The sequence below is a fragment of the Gavia stellata genome, chromosome 8, assembly GCF_030936135.1.
Source record: "Gavia stellata isolate bGavSte3 chromosome 8, bGavSte3.hap2, whole genome shotgun sequence".
Classification (NCBI taxonomy): domain Eukaryota; kingdom Metazoa; phylum Chordata; class Aves; order Gaviiformes; family Gaviidae; genus Gavia; species Gavia stellata.
The window spans coordinates 18,230,938-18,253,196 of record NC_082601.1 but is presented as its reverse complement, the minus strand read 5'-3'; the positions used below and the strand labels follow the sequence as shown (position 1 = coordinate 18,253,196).

The window sequence follows — 22,259 nt, the reverse complement described above, 5'->3', positions numbered from 1 at the left end:
CCATATCAGACAATTCAATTTACTAAGATTTGGAAGTGTCTGGAACATAATCTTCCGTAATCAGAAAGTATTTTCGTTTCTGTAGCTGTTGCAGCCTGGGCAGCATGGTAGCAGGATTCACATTGCTGGTGTGCAAGAGTGATGTCTGGGGTGCATAAGACTAGAATGCTTTCATAAATGCAGTTATTTTGTCACTAATTACTAATGAATTTAGCTCTATCTCTGTAATTTTTTCTAACACTTTTTTATGTGAGAGTAGACCCTTGAACATAAGAGACTCAGCATGTGAATTATGGCCTCTGACCCAGAAACACAGTTAAGTACAAGACACAGCCTGTTTGATCTCAGTGTGGGGAAATTGAGTGTCTTCTTTTAGCTGGCTGAAGGAAATTTGTTTATCATTTGTTGCGCTACATGCTTTCAGTCAGATTTTTAATTCCACTAGCCTGAAAAAAACAGGCCAACAATATGCTCTCTTTCTCCTCTAAGAGCCAGGAGGTTAAGTATTAACAACAAAAAAATCCCCCCTATTACCAAAAAATCGCACTTGTTTCAATGGACAACCCTTGACAGCTTTCATGTTGGAAGGCAGTGTAGAAGAAAACTAAGTCTGTGGTCAGCCTTGTTTGTGCCCTCCTTTATGTATACTAATGCTGCTTATGGTTGCGTGAAGGAGAGTTGTGAGTGTGGCCACATAAATGCATCTCTCCCCAGGTTTTCTTTGGAGAGTATAATGTAATTATTTGAAGGCTCTGTTGTGACACGTAAGCAAAAAGTATGTGTTTAATAAAAATTTCTGTATTTTCTGATTAAAAATGCAGTTAAACTCTCAAGATTGCATTCAGCTTTGTGTATTTGACTGTGTATGACCAGAAAGCACAAGTACTACTCAGAGCATATGGTTTGGCATTTAGATGAGATAGGTGTGTATGTTGAGTTACCAGTTATGGCAGCTGAATGTAACACACCATGAGTTCACAATCCTGTGTTCTATTTAAAGGAAACTTAATTGCAAAGGATGCTTTCCTTTGTCAGACAAGATGATTCTAAACATGACAGATTTAACTTGGTCCGTTTCTTGTTAACACTAGTAATAATTTTTTTTTGTAAACACTGAATAACTTGTGGTGCTTTCAAAAGAGGCTAATTTAAATATGACAGAAGATGTCTTTTCTGCTACATGATCCTCAAATAACGGTTGTGTGAGTTGAGTGAGTATTTCTTACTACATTGGAAGTTTTCAAAGGTCATGTAATAAATTCTCTCTTTCATCTTAAGAGAATTAGACTGATGGATTATAGTTCTGGTTCTGGTGGTCTTGTGTTTAAGAGGTCACAGATACTAAGACTGCCTTGTATAATCCTTGCTAATAACTAATGAGCAATGTTGAAGTCTGCATAGGGCAAAACTATAAAGTTTCACATGTTGCTGCATGAGAGCTGTTGGAGCAGGTCCTGACTCTTTCTCAGCTGCAAGCAAATGGGAGAATCAAAGCGTCCTGCAACTGCAGGAGAGGTATGCAGCAGTTGAATGAATGTTCATTACAGAAGTTTTGTAAAATACTTCTGCCATAGTGTTCACTTTAAAGGTGAACAGAAAAGTTATAATCTTCTTGCACTTTTAAAGCTGTAGATAGTGTTCACAAGACTGAGGCTCTTACCTGAAGCAAAAAGTTGACAAATTTAAACAGTGCTTGAGATCTGTGCTTCCCTCCTTTTTACATATGATTTGGCTTTAATTGTGGCTTCATCTGTGGTACTCCGAGGTATAATATGCAATGCAAATTTTTATAATCTGTGGTTACTTCTAGAAAAATTCAAGTGTCAGCTTCATGGCTGCAGAAACCTAGTGGTGTGTGACATCTTTAACTAAAGTTGCTGTTTCTGAGTGAACATAAAAGGCTAAGAAGAGAACAGGTTCAGGGATTAGTCAAATGGTTCATCTTACACCTGTTAAAATAAGTATAAGACTGTGCTTTGGAGCTTTTTCCATTTGACTCTTATGTGTTTTTTTTATGGCTAGTGAGCTTTCCCTGTCAATAGATGTCACTGTGTTGCAAGCATTGTGGTGATTTAAAGAGGATTTAGCTGGTAACAAACAGAAGAACCCAGGAAAGCATAACTGTACTTTCTGATTCCTCAGGTCCCGCCAATTTCACTGAGATAACTAAAGATTTTGATGAGAATAAGGAAAACAAAACTCCGGAAGGCTCCCAGGGGGAAGTTGACTGGCTGCAGCAGTATGATATGGAGAGAGAGAGGGAAGAACAAGAACTTCAGCAGGCGCTGGCTCAAAGCCTTCAAGAGCAAGTAAGAAATAAAGGTTGCTTCCTTGAGTTGTCTTCCTGAACACTGGAAACCTGATGGCTAAAGGAAAAGCTTGTGTTCAGACAGTAACTGCAAAGGGATTCTGCTGCTTTTTTGACAGAACCAGATGAAAAAAGGTTGGGTTTCTTCTATCTCCAGTGTCAATAGAGTGACAGTAGTTGATACACCTGGGCATGTTTTGTATGTGCTTTGGAAACCGCATATCACATCACAGACCTGCAGGTTTCCCAAAGCTTTCTGTGCATGTTTATACACTGGCATGTTTATACACACATTATATAAAAACGATAAACTGAACTAAACTCTTACTATCTGTCACCAAGAACCAAACCCACCTTTAGCTTCCCTGGCAGTTGCTTCTTGCAGCGTGTCTTGTCAAGACTCAAAGTGAAAGAGGCAGGTTTCAAAGCAAAGGCTAAGAACAGCCATGCCAGGTCAGGTTAAAGATCTGCCTGTCCCAGTGCCTTGTTTCTGGTAATAGCAAGTAGGGGATCCTTAGTGAAGAATATAGGAACTGAGCATTTATGTGATCCTTCCCTATTAGTAAATTGGAAAAAGGATCCCAAATAATTTAGTCTAAACCAAGTCCTTTAAATTAGACTTGGAGAGAATTGGGATCTTGGGTTGTGCGCTAACCATCTCTATTCCACTTGAATTTCAAGACCTGTAACTGATTTCCACAAGTTTAACCGAGCTGCTGAGAGTGAAGCAAGTGCTTAGCTGGGTCTTTCTTTAAATAGGCGCTCTTGTCTGCTCTCTATTAATACTAAAGCTGTCATGGTTTTCCTTATGAGATCTGATGTTTCCATGGCTCTTGGATTTTTCTCTCCCATTACTCATTATGAGGTGCTGGTTGGTATGTTCCGTGCCAGATGTAGCTTTGATTCAGCGATGCTGAGTAGTTTAACAAAGATTCCCAAATGCTTTAGAAATAGTGAGATAAAAGGCCTCATGCTAATAATGTAAAACTGCCCTTTGAGTGTTGTTCTGCTACAGTTCTGAAGCAAAAAATCTGCTATTCTAATGATTCAGGCATGGAAATGCGGTAGCTGTGGTTATCTTGATTTTAAATACATAGTTAGGGTTCTGCGTTCAGGTGCACTGAAAGCATTCAAACCCTGAATTAAGAAGCCAGCTCATTAAATATTATTGACTGGCTTGTTGTAGCTCTGAGCTTTCAAGAGTGGTGGGAGGAACAGGGGCACAATATTATCCAAAAATTAGAAGGGTTTGTTGACTTGAGGTTTCTTTGCTACTCGTTCATGGTAATATTTTTAATACCTGGTTGTTTAGTGGTATCTTTTTTTCCATCCTGCCTTTGTGAATTACACCTGTTAGATAGAATCACTGGCCCTACTTTCAAATGGCTTAAAAATAATAAAATCTGTCAGGATTTAACAACTCTGTCCTCAGCTGGCTTTGGGCAGAAGAAGTCCAAATTTGCCGAAGTGTGAGGAGCTTTGTGTGTAAGTGACAGCTTTCCTTAGTGAAGGTTGCAAATTCATTCAGATGCTTTTCAAATTAATGATCCAGAGAAAGCGTTCGGTGTCACTAGAGACTTGCTCTGCTGCATACCAAACTTCAGGAGCTTTGACAAGCCTTAATGAAGGTTTGTCCCAGGTTCTGTTGCACGGGAACATTGGACTCTTGCTGGTTGCAAACATTCCTTCACACAGAACCTTTAATTTACAATGTCAGGTTTGTTGTAGAAACCAGAGCAGCACAGTTTCAATGGAAAAAGAGCACCACAAGAATTTTAAACAGTGAAGTGTCTCAATGAGCTAAATTTTGTTCTCTTCCCATCAGGAGGCACGAGAACAAAAAGAGGATGACGACCTTAAACGAGCCACGGAATTAAGTCTACAAGGTGAAACTTATATAACTTCTTCCAGGATGTTGCTTTTGAGGGAAAATAGATCTGTATGTATGAGTGCAGCTCCTGAGTGTCTGTAAGACAGCTGGAATTTCATGCTCTTTTGGTGTGTGCTTTGTTGTGTTTGGCTTTGCTCAGCTTAGCTTTTCTTGCTCTTGGTTGTGAAAGCAAATGCCAGGAAAAACTTAATATGAAAAACTACTTATTTCAGTCTCTTGAGTTTTTAATTTCATTTTTATATGTAAACAAATATATAAATATATATGTAATATATTTGTATTATATTAAATGTATTATATATAATTAAGACATTATATTAGTATATATAGCAAAATAGACCTTGAAATTTTGCATTCCCACCAAAAGCTGGCATGCTAATGGCTCTAGTCAGATCATAAGGATTATTTATTACTTGCATTGGTGTTTTACTGCTGATTAATGAATGCAGTGGCCTTGCCCAGAAAAATGAGTAAGTGCTGTATCTGTCTGATACAGGATGGGAGGGAGACAGACCTCACTGCAAGGTATAGCTGTTGGGGGTGAAAAAAGAAACCCAAAATACACTGTCTTCTCCAAATCCAGACAGTGTGGTGAGCCTCAGGCACTGTTTAACATTTGTGTGAGGCTGGCATGCAAGTGATTTCATACAATCTGGCAGAGCAAAGCATAAGCGAGAGAAAATTCCTGCTCCAAAGAGGGAGAGGGAGGGGCAATGAAGTATTGTGTTAAGATACTCATAGTTGCTCAGACACTTCTAAAGGCCCTCAGTTACTACTGGATGAACCTGTGTCTGCTTCTGAAGAGAATTAAATTGAATGCTGCCTAAATGTCCCTCAGCCTGAGCCCTGTCCCCTGATGAGCTCTGGCAGACTGAGTGCCCAGTCCTTCTCAGGTCTTCCTTGATTTGTGGCTGGAAGGAGTTCAGCACCAGAAATCCTCCCTCCTCCTGATTTGCAGTTGCTTGACTTAAACATGAGCATTGCCTTGTGCTGCTCAACTTGCTACCATGTCATTTGTAAGGCATAAACCAGCAGTTGTTCAAGGTGATGCTAAAGTTCTTGAGCATATATCTGGTAGTATTTGTTTTAGTGGTGCTGCAATCAAAGAACCACTAGTCATCTGAGGACCGTTGGTAAAGTGGCGTTCAGCAATACCCATGGCAAGTGCTTTGTGCAGAGACCTACCTAAGTGGCTGCATTTCTTGGCTGTAGTCTAGCTTACAACAGCCCGAATAAGTGTGGAAACCAGCAGTAAAATATTCTCAGTTGAAGGGATTCATCTATAAATTTCCTGAGAAGATTATACTAATCCAGCGTCTGATGATTTAACAGGACAAGAAGTGCAAATCTCTTTGGCAAAACATCTCCATCATAACTGGCATGATAGTCTCTTTCAGAAAAAAAAAAAAATATCCTGAGCAGTGTCCTGTTAATCTCAACTTCTCATCCACACAGGACTCCATAGCTTTAATTTAGCTGGTGGAAGCATAGCTACTTCTCCTAATGAGTACTGTGCAAAATCTTAAATTAGTTGGGTAGCTGCAGAATCCCAGGAAGTTTGGAACAGCCTGTACGGAGAGCAGTGGTGCCTTCCGGCTCTTTACAGAAAGTTGCCTGCATTTTGCTCAGCCAAGCAAACTGGAAGTTCCTGCGGTGAGCAGCCTTCTTACCACTGAAAACAATGAAAAGATGCCTGCTGCCAGCAGTAGCGTTTTGATGCCAGTTTTAATTGAAAAATGCACTTTGTTAATGCAACTTATAGTTAAAAGTGTAATTCATAGCTTCTTGTTGCAGAAACTTACAGTTCACTGACCAGACTGTCTGTGCTTCTTTTAAGGTTGGTTCTGGCTGCAGACCACCAGTGCTCTGGAGCGAATTGGGTGTTTAACCACTCTTATCACCCAGCTGTCATTGCCATAGTGCCTTTTTCTAAAAGTATGAAAGAGATGATGCTAAAATTAATTCTATAGTCCAAGACATTTTTCTTAATTATTGCTTTGACAAGCCGAGGAAGGGAGAGAGAGTTTTTGTTTGGGAATTCCAATGTCTCCTGCTTTCCTTGGAAAGGAAGCTTGAAATGTTAGCATTTTATTGTGCTTGTTTCTGTGGGTAGATATACCTGTTGTGAATTCCTGTGTGTGCCATGGCTTCTCACACAGTATCGTTGTTTCCATGCTATCTAGAGTTTAACAGCTCTCTCCTGGACAGCGTTGGTTCTGATGAAGACTCTGGGAATGAGGATGTTCTTGACATGGAGTATTCAGAAGCTGAAGCAGAAGAGCTGAAAAGAAATGCTGAGGTGTGATCCATGATTTCAAAAGCTAACTGAGAAATATACCGCCTCTTTAGCATCAGTTTAGCGTTGGAGATAGTTTTACAGAGCAGATGCACTTGTTTAGTCTTACAAAGGTCTTTTATGTTCAAGAGTGAAAAGATAGAAAATTTCTATCCTTAAGAGTCTGTCCTATTGTGTTATTTTAATTTAAAAAAAAAAAAACACCACAAAAAACAGCTGCAGAGACCATCTGAGTTTCTCTAAGAAGTGGATAATGGTGAAAAGGAAACAGTAATTTTATACCAGAAATGATCCAGTGCATGTAAAGCAATGGGCCTGAAATTTTTACTTACAGAGAGAGAGGATTTTAGCCAGCGTGGTAGTTTAGTTGCAATGCCATGGGCTTCTAGATTCTGCACCACCAGAACTGAGAAGCTGTGGCAAGATCTTATTCCCATTAGGTGAAAGGAAACTGTAACCTAGGCTGTGCTGCCAGCTGCTTGCACTCTCAGACTCCCCACAGCAGTGTTGTGAAAGTTGACTGCCTGCCTCAGTGGAAGGAATACTGTGTAGAGTGCAAAAGGTTAAGTAATTGGAGTTTCCTTGAGCAGTTTTATTTTCTTACAATTCTTTACCAATTCCCTTACCCTTAAACCAAGAGTTGCATCTTGAGAGTATTGTTAGTGAATCGTATCAATAACACTTCCTGGTCAGAGAGGGTTAAAAAATAATTGTCAAATGCCAATTACCATTGTTTAGTTTTATTGTCAGTGAATAGATAGATATGTTTCCTGCATGCAAAGGGGGTGTTGTCTGCTGACATTACAGGTGCAGGACAAGAGAATCTGGGCTGCATATTGGTATTAACTGTTAAATCTGTATACCATTATCAAGGATATTTCTTTGATATTTGAGAAGTAAGCATGGTGTTCCCTTTTTGTTTTTCTATGTTTATTTGGTGGATTAATTCTGACATCAGTGGAAGTCGCTCAGGAAATGGTTGTTTAGACAACTTTGCAGTGTAGAGCTCATGTCAGCATCTGTTCTGAGGTCAGAGTGGCTTCTTTGCATGTTCGTTGGCTTGCTGCAAGATTAAATGAGATGGGAGGCTTTTTTCCCAATTGTGGAAGGACTCCTCTTCTGGTCTGAACCAGTCTGTTTCTGTAATCTTTGGTTGGGTTGCAGTTTTGAATACAGTAGCCAAAGCCCATATCTCAGGTGTATAAATCATCTTGTCCCTAAGCTATGTGGGACAAAAGTGAATGCCTAAAAGCTTTAATTGGACTTTATTTTCAGACAGGAGAGCTTCCTCACTCCTATCGCCTCATCAGCATCGTCAGCCATATTGGAAGCACATCATCTTCAGGTAAAAGATACCGTATTTTATACTTCACCTCTTATCTAGCTTAAAAATCTGTGATACAGAATTACCATAGCAGGATTATTTGCAGAGAAGAATTCAGGCGGCAAAGCAAGTCTTTCATCGTGGCTTGCTGGTAGGGGAGCAGGTTGAGGGTGTCATGGTGCTTAACTGCAGCATGTGGACAAAGTACTGCTTACGGGGTTTGTGGAATTGCTTGTGCTTGTTACCAGCTCATTGACCAGGAAGAATGGAGGGACCAGGACCTTAAGGGTATTTTAGCATTTAAATCTGACACAGGTCGCTGGACCAAGGTATCTAGCTAACGGCTTACTGGTTGAACTGCAGCATGAAAAGAAAGGTGCATCCTCTGTTTTTAAGGTCATTATATCAGTGATGTCTATGATATCAAGAAGCAGTCCTGGTTCACCTACAATGACCTGGAAGTGTCTAGAACTCTAGAGGCCACCGTTCAGTGTGACAGAGACCGAAGTGGTTATATCTTCTTCTACATGCACAAGTAGGTGTCTTGGGGAATTTTGGTGCTAGTAATTACCTGCTGTTTGTGAGGAAGTGGGCTTCTCTTCTTCCTCTCTAGTCCTCTTTGCTGGGTTGAAAAGTATCTCCATGTATTTGTCAGAAGAAATCGTAGTCAGAATTATATGCAAGAATGACAAAATTGAAGTGCTCTGAGTTCAGAGGCGTGGAATTATATGTCACTAATACATAGGGTTTTAACATTGCATTAAATCATCTTTTAAGAAGGGGATTCAGTGTCTTAGCTACACATTCATTGCATCAGGAATCATAATGGAGCTTGGGTTTTTTCCTTAAATGCTGTGATACTTGCTAATGCCCTTATCCCTGCTCCTAGCAGTTGTGTTGTTGCAGCCATGGTCATCTCAGGACACAGGCAAGATGAGCTTTGTAGGTAGAAGTGCTATCTTTTCAGGCACACAGAACTGAAGAAGGGATTTTGTGCCTCAGTTTGTCGCCTTCTTCTGTCTTTACTGGTTGCTGTAATAAAGGATATTACTTTATCTACAGTCTGTGTCTTGTGTTGCTTCTGATCCTTTTACCAGCCGGGACTTATTTTCACTATTGTTACTGTTCTCTGAGGCTTACCACTGACCTTAGTCATTGTAATAAATGAAGAAAAAGTGCTTTGGGATTCAAGGAGCCTTGCTTAGAGATGCCAGATAAGACCCTTTTCTCTGCCAGGATCTGTGACACTTGAGTTTGTGGATTAAATGCAGGTGCTGATTCCCTCTGGCCTGTCTTATGTAGCAGTTTATTGTTGTACATAAGTTTCACTATTGATCTTTCCCTCTGTCCTAGGGATATCTTCGATGAGTTACTAGAAACAGAAAAAAATGCACAGCCACTTAGCATGGAAGTAGGAAGATCGGTTCGTCAGCCTCTGTGAAGAATAAAACACCTTGTTCCTCCTGAGGAACAAGGAAGATTCTGAACTTGTGCCAGACACACAGGAGTAACAAACAGCTCAGGGCCAAAACAAGAGACAAAAAGTCGAAATATGGGACGCTCGGTTTGTTGAACCATCTGTGCAAGTCCTGGGCCTGAACCACGCATTTAAACCTTGACATCCCAGAGCGATCCTCCTGTGGTGAAGTTTTTATTGTTCCTCAAATAATTTTGTCAGCATGGAGCCTTAAAGAGTTGCATCAAGCCACAAGATTACAGCTGCTCATAAACTGAAAAAAAAAAAAACACCCAAACAAAAGTGCAAAAAGAGACTCGACTTTAAAAGCCCATTCACCTGTGAGGTGTGAGTGGCAAAGATTTACATATCACTTGGCTTTTTCTTTTTTCTCCAAGAGCAATTTAAGCAATAGATTCTGTAACCTGGCATGTGTTGTGTTAGTAATATTCACTGGAAACCCAGATCACTGAGTACGCTCTTGCCAGTCATCTCGCTAACAGGCATTTTGGAATCACTCAAGCTGATGCGTTTTGACATTCATGGGTTTGTAAGCGCTCCGCTATTTACATACGGTTCCAGGAAACAAACTGTTGGTGCTGTGGAATGTATTGCATACCTGGTGGCAGCTCTGTCGTTTTTTTGCACCATTCACTGTCATCCTCCTTTAGACATGAGATTATATATGTGATTTCTTTTGTTCTACAAGTTCTATTATTTGATTGCATTTTCTTCATAAGGTTGTTGCATAAGTACTGTTTGGAGAGGACCGGTCTCTCTTTGGGTGTGCAGTATTTCGCACTGAAGTTATATTGCTTAGGGCTGCTTCAGTGTAACTCTGGGGGTAGGTGAATGCCTGGAGCATGCTGAGAACAGTAGCAGGAGGTGAGCAACAGCCACTTGTCATCTTCTGGGAGGGAAAGAGCATTCTGATGTTACCCTTTCTGCGCAGGCCTGGGTCATCGTGAAACAGGAACGGTGGGAAAGGGCAGGGTCTGCAGAATAGCGCTTGGCACTTGAATTGCTCTTTGATTGAACCGTGGTCTTGCCTTGATCGTCTTGTATCCCAGGGTAAGAGGGTTTTTACTGCAGCTGTGCCTCTGTTCTCCTTTCTGAGGAGTGCAGAGCGCTTAAACTGTGAAACTAAACCAGGTGGAAAGCTTTCAGAAAGCCCATGTTCAGCATTAACAGAACACGGTTAGGAAAAAATGTTGCGTTTTATTGGATTTAGAGACATGATGCTCCTTTTATAGCTTGTTTCAGCAGGGGGGGAAAGCCTAGTGACTTCATTTTTTCAGCACCTTCTCACTTATTTAGCAGGGACAGATGTTTCCTTTCACTGGCATTTACTCATTTCAGAGAAATTGTTGCTGTTAAGCAGAGTAGTTGCTCTTGTTTTGGCCTCTGGTTCTGATTTTTGCAGCTTGAGTTCTAGAGGTGAAATACTTTTTTTTAAAAAAAAAAAAAAAAAACAAAAAACAAAACAAAAAAACCACGTTTGTTTGTTGTCTAGATAGTTTCTGGGTTTTTTAAACTATCGTTAGGAGTTTCTCAGGAATAAATCAGCTGAAGCAAAGCAGACAAAACCATTGATTTAGGAGGCAGCAGGCACCTCTTCCATGGGCACTTCCACACTAGACTTTATCCTAGCGGGCTGGCGCGGAGATGCTACCCCAGTGGCCTCTTCTCACCTTTGTGCGCAGCAGTGAGCGACAGCCACCGGTTGTCCTCCCGAAGCCCAGTACTTTGGGGACCCCAGCGTGGTGAAAAGACTGACTGACCTTCCAGTCCACATGTCCGATGAGCCTGGTGGACCTGGTCAGGGTGACATCTTTCTGGTTTCTGAGCTAGGAGCGAACATTTGGTTGTAAACATGACAGAGCGTTTATCTTGTAAGATGCGGCCCAAGTGAGTGTATATGTTAATTTATTACAAAGCATTATACTTTTCTATTGTCGATACTAATTTTGGTAGAATTCTGGGCAATGGGAAGAGGCGGTGACATGGACGTTGTCCATTGAACTGATCGCCCCTGTGAATGTGATGAAGGGACTGCTCCGTCCAGAGGGCAAATCTTTTCCCCAAGCGCATCCTATGCTAGTGCTGTAAATAACCAGTATTCCTGTAGTATCAGAAGTCAGCTCTGCTTTTTTGGGTGGCAAGGTTGTTTTTGCAAGGCGCTGCACTCCAGTTAATTTATAATAAAAGCAAACAATGCCTGACTTTTCAGTGCAGTAACTTTTGTTTAAAACCAGTTTTTGTTTGGATCAAGGTACAAAAACTGACGCTTGAAACCACAGTTCCTGGTTTTATGAAAAGTTCTTATTATTCTAGCCATTAAGAATTTGCAGACATCTGTTAATTACTTTAATAAGCTTTTCTGTGTGGCATACAGCACCTTCACCCTGGCCGGAGTGTCCGTGGAGCCCCTTCCTTGCTAAAGTTAGCTTTCTCCCTGTCCGAGAGCAGCAGGGAGGAAGATGGGTGTGTAATCCTCAAGGGCTGTGCTGCCCACCAGCTGTAACATTCCCACCGCTCACGCTGTTGCAGCAGCAAGTTCAGTAAGGTCATCCCTTCCAGATGGGAATCACATCCTGGGGCATAGGTAGGTGGAGAAGTTCAGCTGCGGTCCCTGAACGTGTGCAGGCTCTTCCTCAGATGTACAGAGTCGTGGTTAAACATTTACCCTCTCCTGAATCAGCTTAGTTTAGTCAAAGTGTGATTCAGCATATAAATGCAAGGAACTCCCATCTTGCTGTTCCTCTTGCCCCTTTGTCATTCGACTGCGATAATTTGGTCTTGATTTACTCCCCTACTCTGAGAGGTGCAAAACCATTCATGTCAATGAACTGGAGCTTGTGTGCCTGGGTCCCTGGGGAGCCCCAGCCAGCAGGGCTGCACAAAGAGCCTTTGCGAAGCAAGGACTGGTTTCCCGACCGGAGCGGCAGCCTGCGAGGAGCTGAGCAGGAGGAGGAGCAGGGCTCTCCAACACCTGTGGCTGTGGCATTGCCTTCCACCTCCTGTGCAGCATGGATAACCATCGCCTGTGCATCTTCCTTCCCATCCCACATGCCGAGGAAGGGCTGATGGCCAGCCCAGCGCTTCCTGCTGTGGTTCACCCCGGCGTGGGGATTGCTGTGCTTCGGGGAGGGGGGGGGGCTGGAGATAACTCATCTGCCTTGTTTTCTTTTTAATGGAGCTAATTATCCCTGTAATCGCCCACCAAAGAGAGAAAAAGGGGTGCAGGACCCCTGGCAGCTGCTGTCCGTGTAGCTCTGCTGCCGGACTCCAGCCTTGCCTGCTGCAGGGTGGCCACTGGCAGTTTCTGCCTGCACCCCAACTTTCTGGTTCTTTACACTGTTGATGTGGAGCAGCACTTTTCTCTGTGTTTTAGCAGACCTGTTCCTCTCTACTCTTTACAGTTTTTGCTCTTGGGTTCCCCCCACCCCTTTTTAAATGATGTGTAGATAGATTTTTGTGAAATTAAAACCTCTTTATTAACCTCTCTTGGTTTGGGATCTTATTTCCACACTGCTTGGGCTGCTGCCCGTTGAACGCTGCAGATGATGGGCAGCACACCTCTGCCCTGCATTTGCCGTGGGAACTCTGTGTGCGTGTCTGTGTTCAGTGCTGCCCAGCACATGCAAATCCCGTCCCCCTGCCAGACAGCACCCCTCTGGGAGACCCCCCAGCCCCTCTCTGGGTCCCCTACAGATCCTAAGTGGGAGGGAAATGCCCTCCTCCCCTTCTGGGGCAAGGACGAGAGATCCTTGGTGTCTGTCCCCCGCAGGTGCTGTCCCCACACACGCACCATCCCTTCAGCCTGTGGCTTGTTGCTTTTACCTTTGGTACTGTGCGTATTTACTGAGGTTTACACGATAATGGAGGGAGCGGCTCCAGCTGTATACCAGACCTTTAGACCTGAGCTGCAGCTGCTGGGGTGGGATGGGGGTGCCCGGGGGGGGGGGGCAGCTTGTGCATTGCCTCTGAGTGCAGGGGGGGCAAAGGAGCTGAGAGTCTTTCCCTGCACTGCCTCTGTGCCCGGTCAAGACCTGTGTCCCCCTGCGTGCCATCTCTTTGCCAAATAAGCCCCACACTTGGGCTGAGCCCAGGGGCCAGGGGGAAGACACAGCCCCGCTCTCCAAATCCATTTTATTTAATAAAAACAATGAGCTGGGGTTGTCCCCGGGCCCAGGCTCCTGCCCTAGAAGAGTCCTTTGTCCTTCTTGAGCTTCTGTTGTTTCCACAAGGGCAGGTTGCCGAAGGCAGAGCGGTTCATGCCAAAAACTGCCTGGAAGTCCTGGTCGGAGAGGTGGTACTGGGGGAGGAGAGAGGAGGCTGAGCTAAAGCTGGGGGGCTTCCCCCGGACCCCCCCACAGCCCCCTGGCCTTGTCTCACCTCCTTCCTGCTGGGATCCACACCCTGTGGCAGGTCCTCAGCCGAGGTGTTCACCAGCACATCCAGGGGGAAGGTCTCCAGTTTGTCTGGGAGGAGCGTGGTGGTGGTGGTGAAGACCTCTTGCCTGGATGTGAGCACCTGGATGTGGGGGGGACAGAATCACATCAGGAGCTGCCCCAGGGACGGAGGCACCAGGCTGGCTCCAGGTGTCCCCTCGCCGGAGGACATGTCCTTGCAGCTCCTTGTGCTGCCTGCCAAGGGGACGGAGGGACTTTCTGTACCCTCTCCCACCCTGGCCGCCCCTTCTCCCTGTGCCACTTACTGAGGTGAGCTGCCCGAGGCTGCTCTCATCCCCCAGCTCGGCTCTCAGCACCTCATAGGATTTCTTGTCCTGGGAAGGGGACAAAAGCTCTCAGCCCCTTGGCAAGGGCAGGGATCAGGCAAACCACTGCCCGCACCCCGGAGATGCTGGCTGGGGCCAGATCCACATCTGTTCCCATTGTCCTCCTTTCCCTCCATGACTCACGGCCCAACTGAGAGGGTCCCAGGCCAGGAACCAGCCGGTGAAGGTGGGGGGCTCGTGGCCCTGCTTCACCACGATGATGGGGGTGTCAAGATCGCGCCCACTGGGGTGGGTCCGCAAGTACTCCTGCACCATCACCGCCGCTGCCTCCTTCTCCGACTGGTTGGCGCCTTTCCCAATCCAGAAGAAAACCTGCAACAAGGTCACCATGTCCACCACTGGGGTGGGACGGGGCCCTCTGGGGCAGTGCCTGACCCATGGCTGGGGGCACACAGGATCTGTCCTTGGGGAAGGGCACCAGGAGTCCATCCTCAGCCATCCCTGGAGCAAGGGGGCTGGAAATAAAACAGCTTGGGGCCAGCGACGTGGGGGTTTCCAGCCTCCCATCCCACCATCTCTGGCTGCTGTAGGTCCTTCATTCACCCCGGGGACATCAGCTTGTGGGATCAAGGATGTCCCCCTGCTCTGTGCCCCCCCCCCAGCTCACCTGGTCCCAAGTGTCCAGCAGATAAACGTCATCCTCCTCCAGGTCGTCCTGGGTGAAGTCTATGATCTCTGTGGCCAAGAACGTGCCTGTCTTGTTGGAGCACTCAAAGAGTCGGGGGGACACAGAGAGATTCTCTTCCTGCAGCCTGGCGGGGGGGGCAACACAGCAGTGGTGGTGGGAACGGGGCTCACCCCACTTGGGAACTGGTGGCCCATCTTACCCCCGAGGATGGGTAGGGACAAGGGACCCCTGGGCACAGGGCTGGTACCTCTTGCTGTTGGCATACTGGGACTTGCCCCCCAGGGCCACCCAGAATTCGGGTGGCTCCTGTCCCTCCGCGATCACTGGCTTCTCCGTCTTAGAGATTATGTCAGCCACCGTCTTGCCCATCTCACGCTCATCCCCGCTGCAGCCCTGCCAAGCAAGCACGGCTGCTCCATCACTGGCCCCGGCCAAGGAGGAAGAAGAGGAGATGGGGACATTTCTCTTGGGGTTGGCAGTACCCACCTTCCCATACCAGAGGTAGCAGCAGCTGGGGGTCTTGAGCACGAAGACGTCGCTGGAGTTGAGAGAGGAGGCACGAACAGGCACCTCAAAGGCCTTGGTGTTGTACTCATTGGTGCCGTGCACATGGAAGAGGCGGGTGGAGGGTGCGGGCTCCTTGCTGCCCGCCCGCGAGGTGCCACCCTGGGTGGATGAGGACAGGAGGTCACCACCGGTGCCACAGGCTCACCTGCCTGCCCACTCCCCACCCCCGGCGGCCCTGCGCTCACCGCATACACCACCATCTTGCCCTTGAAGATAGCCATCAGGTGGGCCGGCTCCTTGCCCATGGTGACGCGGACCTGCACGGGCTCATTGTTGTACTTCTGGTCCAGGATGACGGTTTGGTAGGCAGAGGCAGCCAGCTCTTCTGTGCTGGCTTGGCGGCCCTGGGCAGGGCAGAGCGGGGCTCAGCGCCCACCACAGCCCCCTCTTCCCTCTTGGGAAGAGGGAGCCCTCATGCCGTTCCCATGGGGTCACGCGTAGGGGCAGAGCACCCCGCAGTCTGGGGAGGTGCCCCGGTGCCCCACCCACAAGTCAGTGACCTGGGGGTCTCACCTGCCAGAGGTAGATGATGCGGTTCACCTTGGACCCCACAAAATAGGTGTAGAGCACCAGGTAGCAGTCCCCACCATAGAAATGGCCCAGCCACCTTTTCTCCACGGGCACCAGCTCCTGGTTCTCCACGCGCCAGACCTGGTGGGACGGGGACGTGCTGCTGCCAAGGCTGGTGCATCCTCCTGCCCTGCAGCCCCTGGACCCCACGGCATCCCCTGGTACAGCCCAGCGGGTGCCCCGAGAGGGTCCCATATTCTGCCTTGGCCACCCTACCTCCACCTCCCCGGATCCGTCATCCACCATCTTCTGCTGGGCGGCCTTCTGGGGCTTGGCATGCAGTGTGGTGGCATCAAACTTCACCTGCTCCACCTTGGCTGCGAGGAAGGGCAGAGGGCTGAGTCCCATCCCACTGGCCATGGGGGTCCCCACAGCCCCCCCCATCCCAATACAAGGAGTCCTGCACTGCTGGAAGGGGACACTCACCCACTTTGCCCACAGTGTGGGTCTTGCCCAACCCGCTGGTCTGGTTGGGGACAGTCCATTTTTGGAAGAGCTGCCTAAACATGGTTGACTCAGACCCATCATTCTCTGTCTCCACACTGGTGCTGGCCGGGTAGTTCTTGGCTTTGATGAAGCCCTGTGGGGGGGTTGAACCCAAAGCGTGGGCATGGGGTGCCTGGCACCCCGGGGAGCAGCCAGGCTATCCCATAACTGACCCCTAACCCAGCACCCACCAGCGCCCGGCTCATCGCCTGCTGCTTCTCCTCCTTGTTGGCATTCTTGCCCTTCCACACGAAGATCTTGAGACCTCCTTGATCAAGGATGTAGCAGTCCTTGAAGGGGGGACAACACCAGAAATTAGGACTTTGTGTGGGCTTTGCCCACCAAATCAGCTTTTGAAGGGTTAAAGCTACCAAGGAAATTGGGCACCCCCAAGCATCCCATGGGTGACACACCTCATGCAGGAGCATGTCTTGAGTCAAGGGTCGAATGGCCACCTCCTGTATGACCAGGTTCCCGCTGGCATTGGAGAGGCTGGCAGGGGAAAAGAGAGGAGGAGGGCTTAGAAACAGGGGTGGAAAACCCCCTCCCCACCTTGGGGTGGTAGAGTTGGGTGGGGGTGTCCCATCCCCATCCCCTTCCCCACCCTAATCATGGCAGAGGTGGTTCCCAGGGACCTTCTTGCCCCGCCATGGTGGCAACCTGGTTTGCAGCTTGCCCGGCCATGCAGCTCACTCATGGCCATGAGGAAGGACAAAGGGGTGTCAGATGTGATGAGGCCACCCAAGGACATTGCCACTGTATCCAAAGGTCACGCTTGCACAAGCATCTCTCCATTGAGTACCAACCCTGTTGGCACCAGGGACTCCCCTTGCTCCAACGGCATCCAAAGGACCTGTCCCCACCCCTGCAGTGGTCTTCACCCCTCTTGGTGGCTGTCCATGGGGATGGGAGTTGTGGGATATAGCAGAGATGGGTGCTGGGTCCCTCTGGCACCCTGCGAGATGCCCTCACGGGCGACCCACCCTCGGCAACTCACTGGTAGAGCTTGAGGGAGGACTTGAGCTTCTGGTCCACTTTGTCATCAGGTGTGGCCGCCTTGATGTCCCTCTTCTCACCCAGCACGTGCGTGAGGACCTGCATGAGCCCTGGCGAGGCACCCTCGTCCTCGCCGTCCACTATGCCCACCTTGGCACGACCCCCACGCTCCCGGTCACGGATGTCCTTGGCCAGGGTCATCGCCTGCACCCAGGGCAGAAGGAGTCAGCCCGGATCAGGGAGGGGGTGGCCAGTCACCCCCTTCCTCCATGGGGGGTCCCTGGTACCCCCCAGCCGTACCTTCAGCCTCTCCTTTCGGTTGCTTTCAGGGCCGTTCCACTGGATGATAAGCTGGCCCAGGTCCAGCAGGAACACATCCCCCCGGTTGAAGCTTTTCCAGCTCATCTCCACCTGCAGCAGGAGGGGATTGGGTGTGCGGGGGGTCAAGCAGCAGGATGCCTGGGTCCCCCTGGCTCTGCAGCCCCCACCTGCCCTGGCTCAGTGCTGATGCCTCCAGCTTGTATTCCCCCTCCCTACTGCAAGAGGGGCTTTTTGGGGTGAGGATGCTCCTGAGGCAAGGCGGTGTGGCCTCATACCCACTCTGTCCCCTGCTTCAGGGCAGCTGTGCCTGGGGTGGCTCTGGCCTGATCCTGACCCCAAACAGCACCTTTGCATAGCAGTTGGTGGCTGGGGACCCCCCACGTCCCATAACTCACCTCTTCCGCCACCACGTTCTTCTTGCCCTTCACGTGCAGCAGGCGCTGGACGTTATAGGTGTTCGTCTCCACGTGCTTCATGCCCGAGGCCACCCCACCCTTCTTATAGCTGGGGGGATGGACACAGTGTCAACCCTGGGCCCCTCCTTCTCACTCCAGCGGGGTGTCCCTCCCACCTCTGTGAGCAAAGAGGTGTTTGGGGACCCCCACCCACCCATGTGGGTGACGGATGGAGCAAGACCAGCTCCAGATCCTCCTCCTGCCTCCCCCACCCCACTGGGACAGGGCTGTCCCCATCCCCACTGGGCATGTCCCCATGAGGGGTCATGCAGAGGACCCCTCCCCACTGTCACCCACTGTGGGAGCAAGTCCCCCGCGGGTGACTGACGTACATGAGTCCCTGCTTGAAGTAGGCGCGGAAGGTCTCACTCTCGTGGCCCTGGACCTCGCGGTGCTGCACGGCCACCATGCCCAGGTGGTCATCCATCTGGGTGGTGTAGATGGCGGCCGCCCCCTGCTCATCCTGGGTCGACTCCTTGCCCAGCCAGTAGTGGATGTTGTAGCTGAAGCTGCTTCCAGTCTTGCGTGTCTGCAGGACACCGGTCCCCGCTAGAAGAGCCCCGTGTCCCCAGGCCACTCTGGCCAGGGACACCCCTCCCCGCACCCCAGCCCCTCTGGGGGCAGAGCCCATCCCAAGTCCCCCATGGGACCCCAGGCTGCCCTACCACCAGCAGGATGTAGCAATCCCCCTCGTAGAAGTTGCCGTAGCTTTTGGTGGGCACTGGCACCATCTCCATGTTCTGCAGAAGGAAGGGAGATGTCAGCCCTGGCAAGGACCCCCCCCAACCCAGCCCTGTGCACCCCGCTGCCCTCCAGCCCCAAAACCTGGGCGAGTTTAACTCCGGGTGCTGCACTGAGACCCCAAACCCAGGCACTGAGGACACAAAGGGTTGTGGTTTTTTTCTCCTGTAGCCCCCCCAAACAGCCCAATGATGGGTGCCTGAGTGATGAGCGCCCAGGCTGTGCCCTCATCCTCACCTCGATTCGCCATATCTGGATGCCCGGCGTGGTCTTGTTGAGCGTCCTGCTGACTTTGGTGCTGAGCTCCACCATGGTGACAGGTGCTGCAGGCAAGGAGACCTGCTGGGGCATCGGCAACACCCTCGTTAATGGCAGGCAGTGTCATTAAGAGCTGGGACAGAGCCAGCCTGCCGTGTCACCTGCTGCCCTGCCCGGTCTGCAGCCGGCTGGGCCATAAACCCCCAGTCCAGAGCTGCATGGGGTAAGGGGACCTCCCCCGGCACCGCAGTGCCAGGGCTGCGGGCACGCAACCGGAGCTGCCGTCCTTCCTGGCCTGGCTGGCAGTGTGGCTAATGGGGGCTGCCACGGCTCCGCGCCAGGGTCCGCGGTGGGCAGGAGCAGCGTCCCCTGAGCACCCCAGTGCCCTGGCACAGGGCAGGACTCCACAGGGCATCCCCAGTGCAGCAGCCACAGGTGGGTAACACCGCTGTGCAGCAGCCTGCTCCTCCCCAGCGCCAGCAGGAACTGGCCCTGCTCAGCCTGGTCCCAGCACAGCTTGGCACAAGATGGCACAGCATGACATGGCTGCTGCTCTTGCACGCACACACACCCCCCTATGTGCGCACACACACACCCCTACATGCACCCCCCCACACACACACGTGTGCAAGCACATTCTGCCTGCTTCAGCCTCACCCCCCCTCCCAACCCCACCACCAGATCCATGCCCCCAGGGAGGGCACAGTCTGGCCCCACAGAGGTGCCGAGCGTGCCAGGGCTCAGCCCCGGTGCTGCCGAGGTGGCCCGCAGCCATCCCCGGCAGGATGGCAGTGCTTGCCAGCAAGCGGGTGGGGGGTCAGGCAGCCGGCATTGGGCAAAGCCCCCCGTGTGCCCTGGCAGCACAGGGGGAGCCAGCAGTGCCCAACGGAGAGGTCTCTGTGCCCCCAGCCCCACAAAACCCTGCCTGGTCCCGCTGCCCTGCCCTGAAAGCACCCACATCCCATCCCTCAGATCCAGGGGGTGATGCCCCCCCAGTGCAGCCCCGAGGTGGGACACAGGTGGGTCCCCAAGCCCCATCCCCAGGCCACCCCGGTGCCAGGAGCAGTGGTGGCTGTGGGATGCGCTGCCCCCCCCTGCCCATCCTCCGGCCCCCCCACCCCAGCCCCTCACCTTCCCCGCAGAGCTGGGCACAGGTGAGCGTACCTAGGCGAAGTGCTCGGGTGCCAGCACCCAGGAGACCTTTGTCCCCTCCTGTCCCAGCCTATGTTCACCATATAAGGGCAGGAACAGCCTGGAGTCAAGGTCCCCAGGGCCCTCCAAGGCTTCAAGGCACCTGAAGAGCCCCGTTACTCATGGGGTCATTGCCCCCCCAGGTGCTATTGCAGCAGAGGGCAACCCAGGCACACTGCCCACGGGCTTGCTGTGCCCAGGGTGGTACCTGCTGCCCTTCCCAGGCCTGTTCCCCTCTTGGCTTTTGGCACCAAGTCTATGGTGATGGGTCTTTTGATGCCTGCCCCCCCACTAAAACGTACCCCAAAGTGATAGCAATGGGCTGAACCAGGCCAGGAGGGTGTCAGCCACAAACAGAGAGATGCGCTGATGCCATGGGGATGAGCTCTGCCACTGCCCTCCATTCCTGTCTCCAAAACCCCAAAGCCTCCCAGCTATGGAGCACTAAGCCTGTGGCAATGAGGTTTTTTTGGTGCCTGTTCGCCCAAAAGGGTTCCCCAAAATGATAGCAACAGGCTGACACAACAGGGCTGGGCTACGCTGCTGCCCTCCGCTCCCTCGGTCCCATGGCGATGGGGTTTTTGGTGCCACCAGGTCAGAGCTACCAGCAATGCAGCATCATCTTCCCAGGGCATCCCCTTCCCACCCCACATGTCCTCGTGTCCCACCCCCTACCTGGCAGATCACTTCCCTGCCCATGGGACGGTCCCCAGGCTGTGCCACCCCCCAGCTGGAAGCTGGATCCCTGCTCAGTACCCGATGGGCTCTGCATCCCCGCATTGGGGGTCTCTGCAGCTCCAGCCTTGGGGGTGGGCAGGGAGCGCAGGGAAGGGGCTGGGGTTTGCGGGCATGGGGCAGGACATAGGGCAGTGGCACGGCTAAGCCCTATGCCCTGCCCTGTGCCCCCAAACCCCAGCCCCAAGGGGTGGTACCTGATGATGCCCTTGGTGTTGGCAGAGAGGAGAGGGGGCTGGAGTCCTGCCTAGCAGCTCCCAGCCCCAAAGGTGGTTTTGGGGGACGACCAGGGGGTACATAAAGCTGGAGGGGGGGCAGTTTGCAGCAGCAGGCAGGTCCCTGGGCTTCCCATCCTGCTCTTATCTCTTCCCCAGCCCTGCAGGATTGCTACAGCCTTATCTCGGCCGCCCTGCTGAGACAGCAGCCCTGGCCAGGAGCACCATGGGCATCCCGCACCCTGGCCGTCACCGAGGCGCCAGGCCTGGGCTGTGGTGAGCCCTAAGTCCCGCCTGCCCTCCCCCTCCAAGGATCCCTGAAGTTATGGCAATGGGCTGAACCAGGCCAGGAGGATGTCAGCCACAAACAAGGGGATGCCCTGATGCCACGGGGATGGGCTCTGCTGCTGCCCTCCCCTCCCCTAGCCCCAAAACCCCCAAACCCTCCCAACCATGCCACCCAGCTCCCACCCCCTGCACCCCACACCAGTGTTCCCCCTGAGACCCTTACCTGGGTGCAGAGCCCCCAGAAGGGGTGTGGGGCTGAGTTTTAGGTGGTGACACCCGGATGGCTGCTCTCTGCTCGGTGGCCGCGTCCCAGGGCTGAGCCTGCCAGTGTGGCACAGGGGTGGGGGACCCCACGCCAGCCCCAGAGGGGCTCATCCCCTCCCTGGGCCCCACAGCCAGACATGCCGGGCCACTAATGAACTCACAGTAATTAGTGCAGCCATCAGTGAGGACAGAGACTTCGTTAATGAGGGGAGGCACAGGGCCAATGAGGACACGGAGGGGGGGGGGGGTGGCAGCTGAGATCCCCCCGCCCCAGCACCCCACTGCCTGCATGTTTGCAGCAGGGTGCAGGGGGGGCGTCACAAGTCCCCCCCCAGCGACCCCCAGTCTACGCAGGGGGAGTCTGACACGTTGTTTGGAGGAAACTGAGGAAGAGAGCACGTGTGACCCCCGCCCTCCCCAAGCCCCAAAGCTGGGGGGCACAGCCCACATGGTAAATTCAGCCTCCTG

At 50.7% G+C, this 22,259-nt stretch overlaps 2 protein-coding genes across 2 annotated transcripts in view; one reads left to right on the top strand and one right to left on the bottom strand.

Annotated features, from left to right (window-relative positions):
- USP37 (ubiquitin specific peptidase 37) overlaps positions 1 to 9,523 on the top strand; it is a 33,251-nt gene extending 23,728 nt beyond the window's left edge. Inside the window, exons 18-23 of the mRNA XM_059820326.1 lie at positions 2,143 to 2,309; positions 4,134 to 4,194; positions 6,383 to 6,498; positions 7,771 to 7,840; positions 8,216 to 8,354; positions 9,173 to 9,523. Of these exons, the coding sequence (XP_059676309.1) occupies positions 2,143 to 2,309; positions 4,134 to 4,194; positions 6,383 to 6,498; positions 7,771 to 7,840; positions 8,216 to 8,354; positions 9,173 to 9,260 (641 nt within the window). The 3' untranslated portion in view covers positions 9,261 to 9,523. The remainder of the gene's footprint in view (positions 1 to 2,142; positions 2,310 to 4,133; positions 4,195 to 6,382; positions 6,499 to 7,770; positions 7,841 to 8,215; positions 8,355 to 9,172) is intronic.
- A 3,956-nt stretch (positions 9,524 to 13,479) lies between these two features.
- VIL1 (villin 1) lies at positions 13,480 to 19,175 on the bottom strand. The gene is made up of 19 exons (XM_059820124.1): positions 19,078 to 19,175; positions 18,765 to 18,839; positions 18,432 to 18,628; positions 18,040 to 18,148; positions 17,624 to 17,734; positions 17,325 to 17,527; positions 16,741 to 16,819; positions 16,519 to 16,617; positions 16,268 to 16,421; positions 16,058 to 16,158; positions 15,785 to 15,922; positions 15,457 to 15,615; positions 15,191 to 15,370; positions 14,952 to 15,097; positions 14,684 to 14,828; positions 14,200 to 14,388; positions 13,996 to 14,064; positions 13,674 to 13,811; positions 13,480 to 13,593 (listed from the first exon to the last, which is right to left on the bottom strand). Exons 1-19 carry the CDS (start codon positions 19,150 to 19,152, stop codon positions 13,480 to 13,482), a joined length of 2,481 nt encoding a protein of 826 aa, XP_059676107.1. The 5' UTR covers positions 19,153 to 19,175.
- Between the last annotated feature and the right edge of the window lie 3,084 nt (positions 19,176 to 22,259).

Excerpts from the sequence above, each read along its gene's own strand:
- VIL1 (XM_059820124.1), bottom strand. The coding sequence starts at position 19,152 with ATGGTGGAGCTCAGCACCAAAGTCAGCAGGACGCTCAACAAGACCACG. Across the intron at positions 14,829-14,951 it reads CAGTATGCCAACAGCAAGAG|GCTGCAGGAAGAGAATCTCT; the intron begins GTACCAGCCCTG and ends CCCCCCCGCCAG. Across the intron at positions 14,389-14,683 it reads TGCTGGACACTTGGGACCAG|GTTTTCTTCTGGATTGGGAA; the intron begins GTGAGCTGGGGG and ends ACCTTGTTGCAG.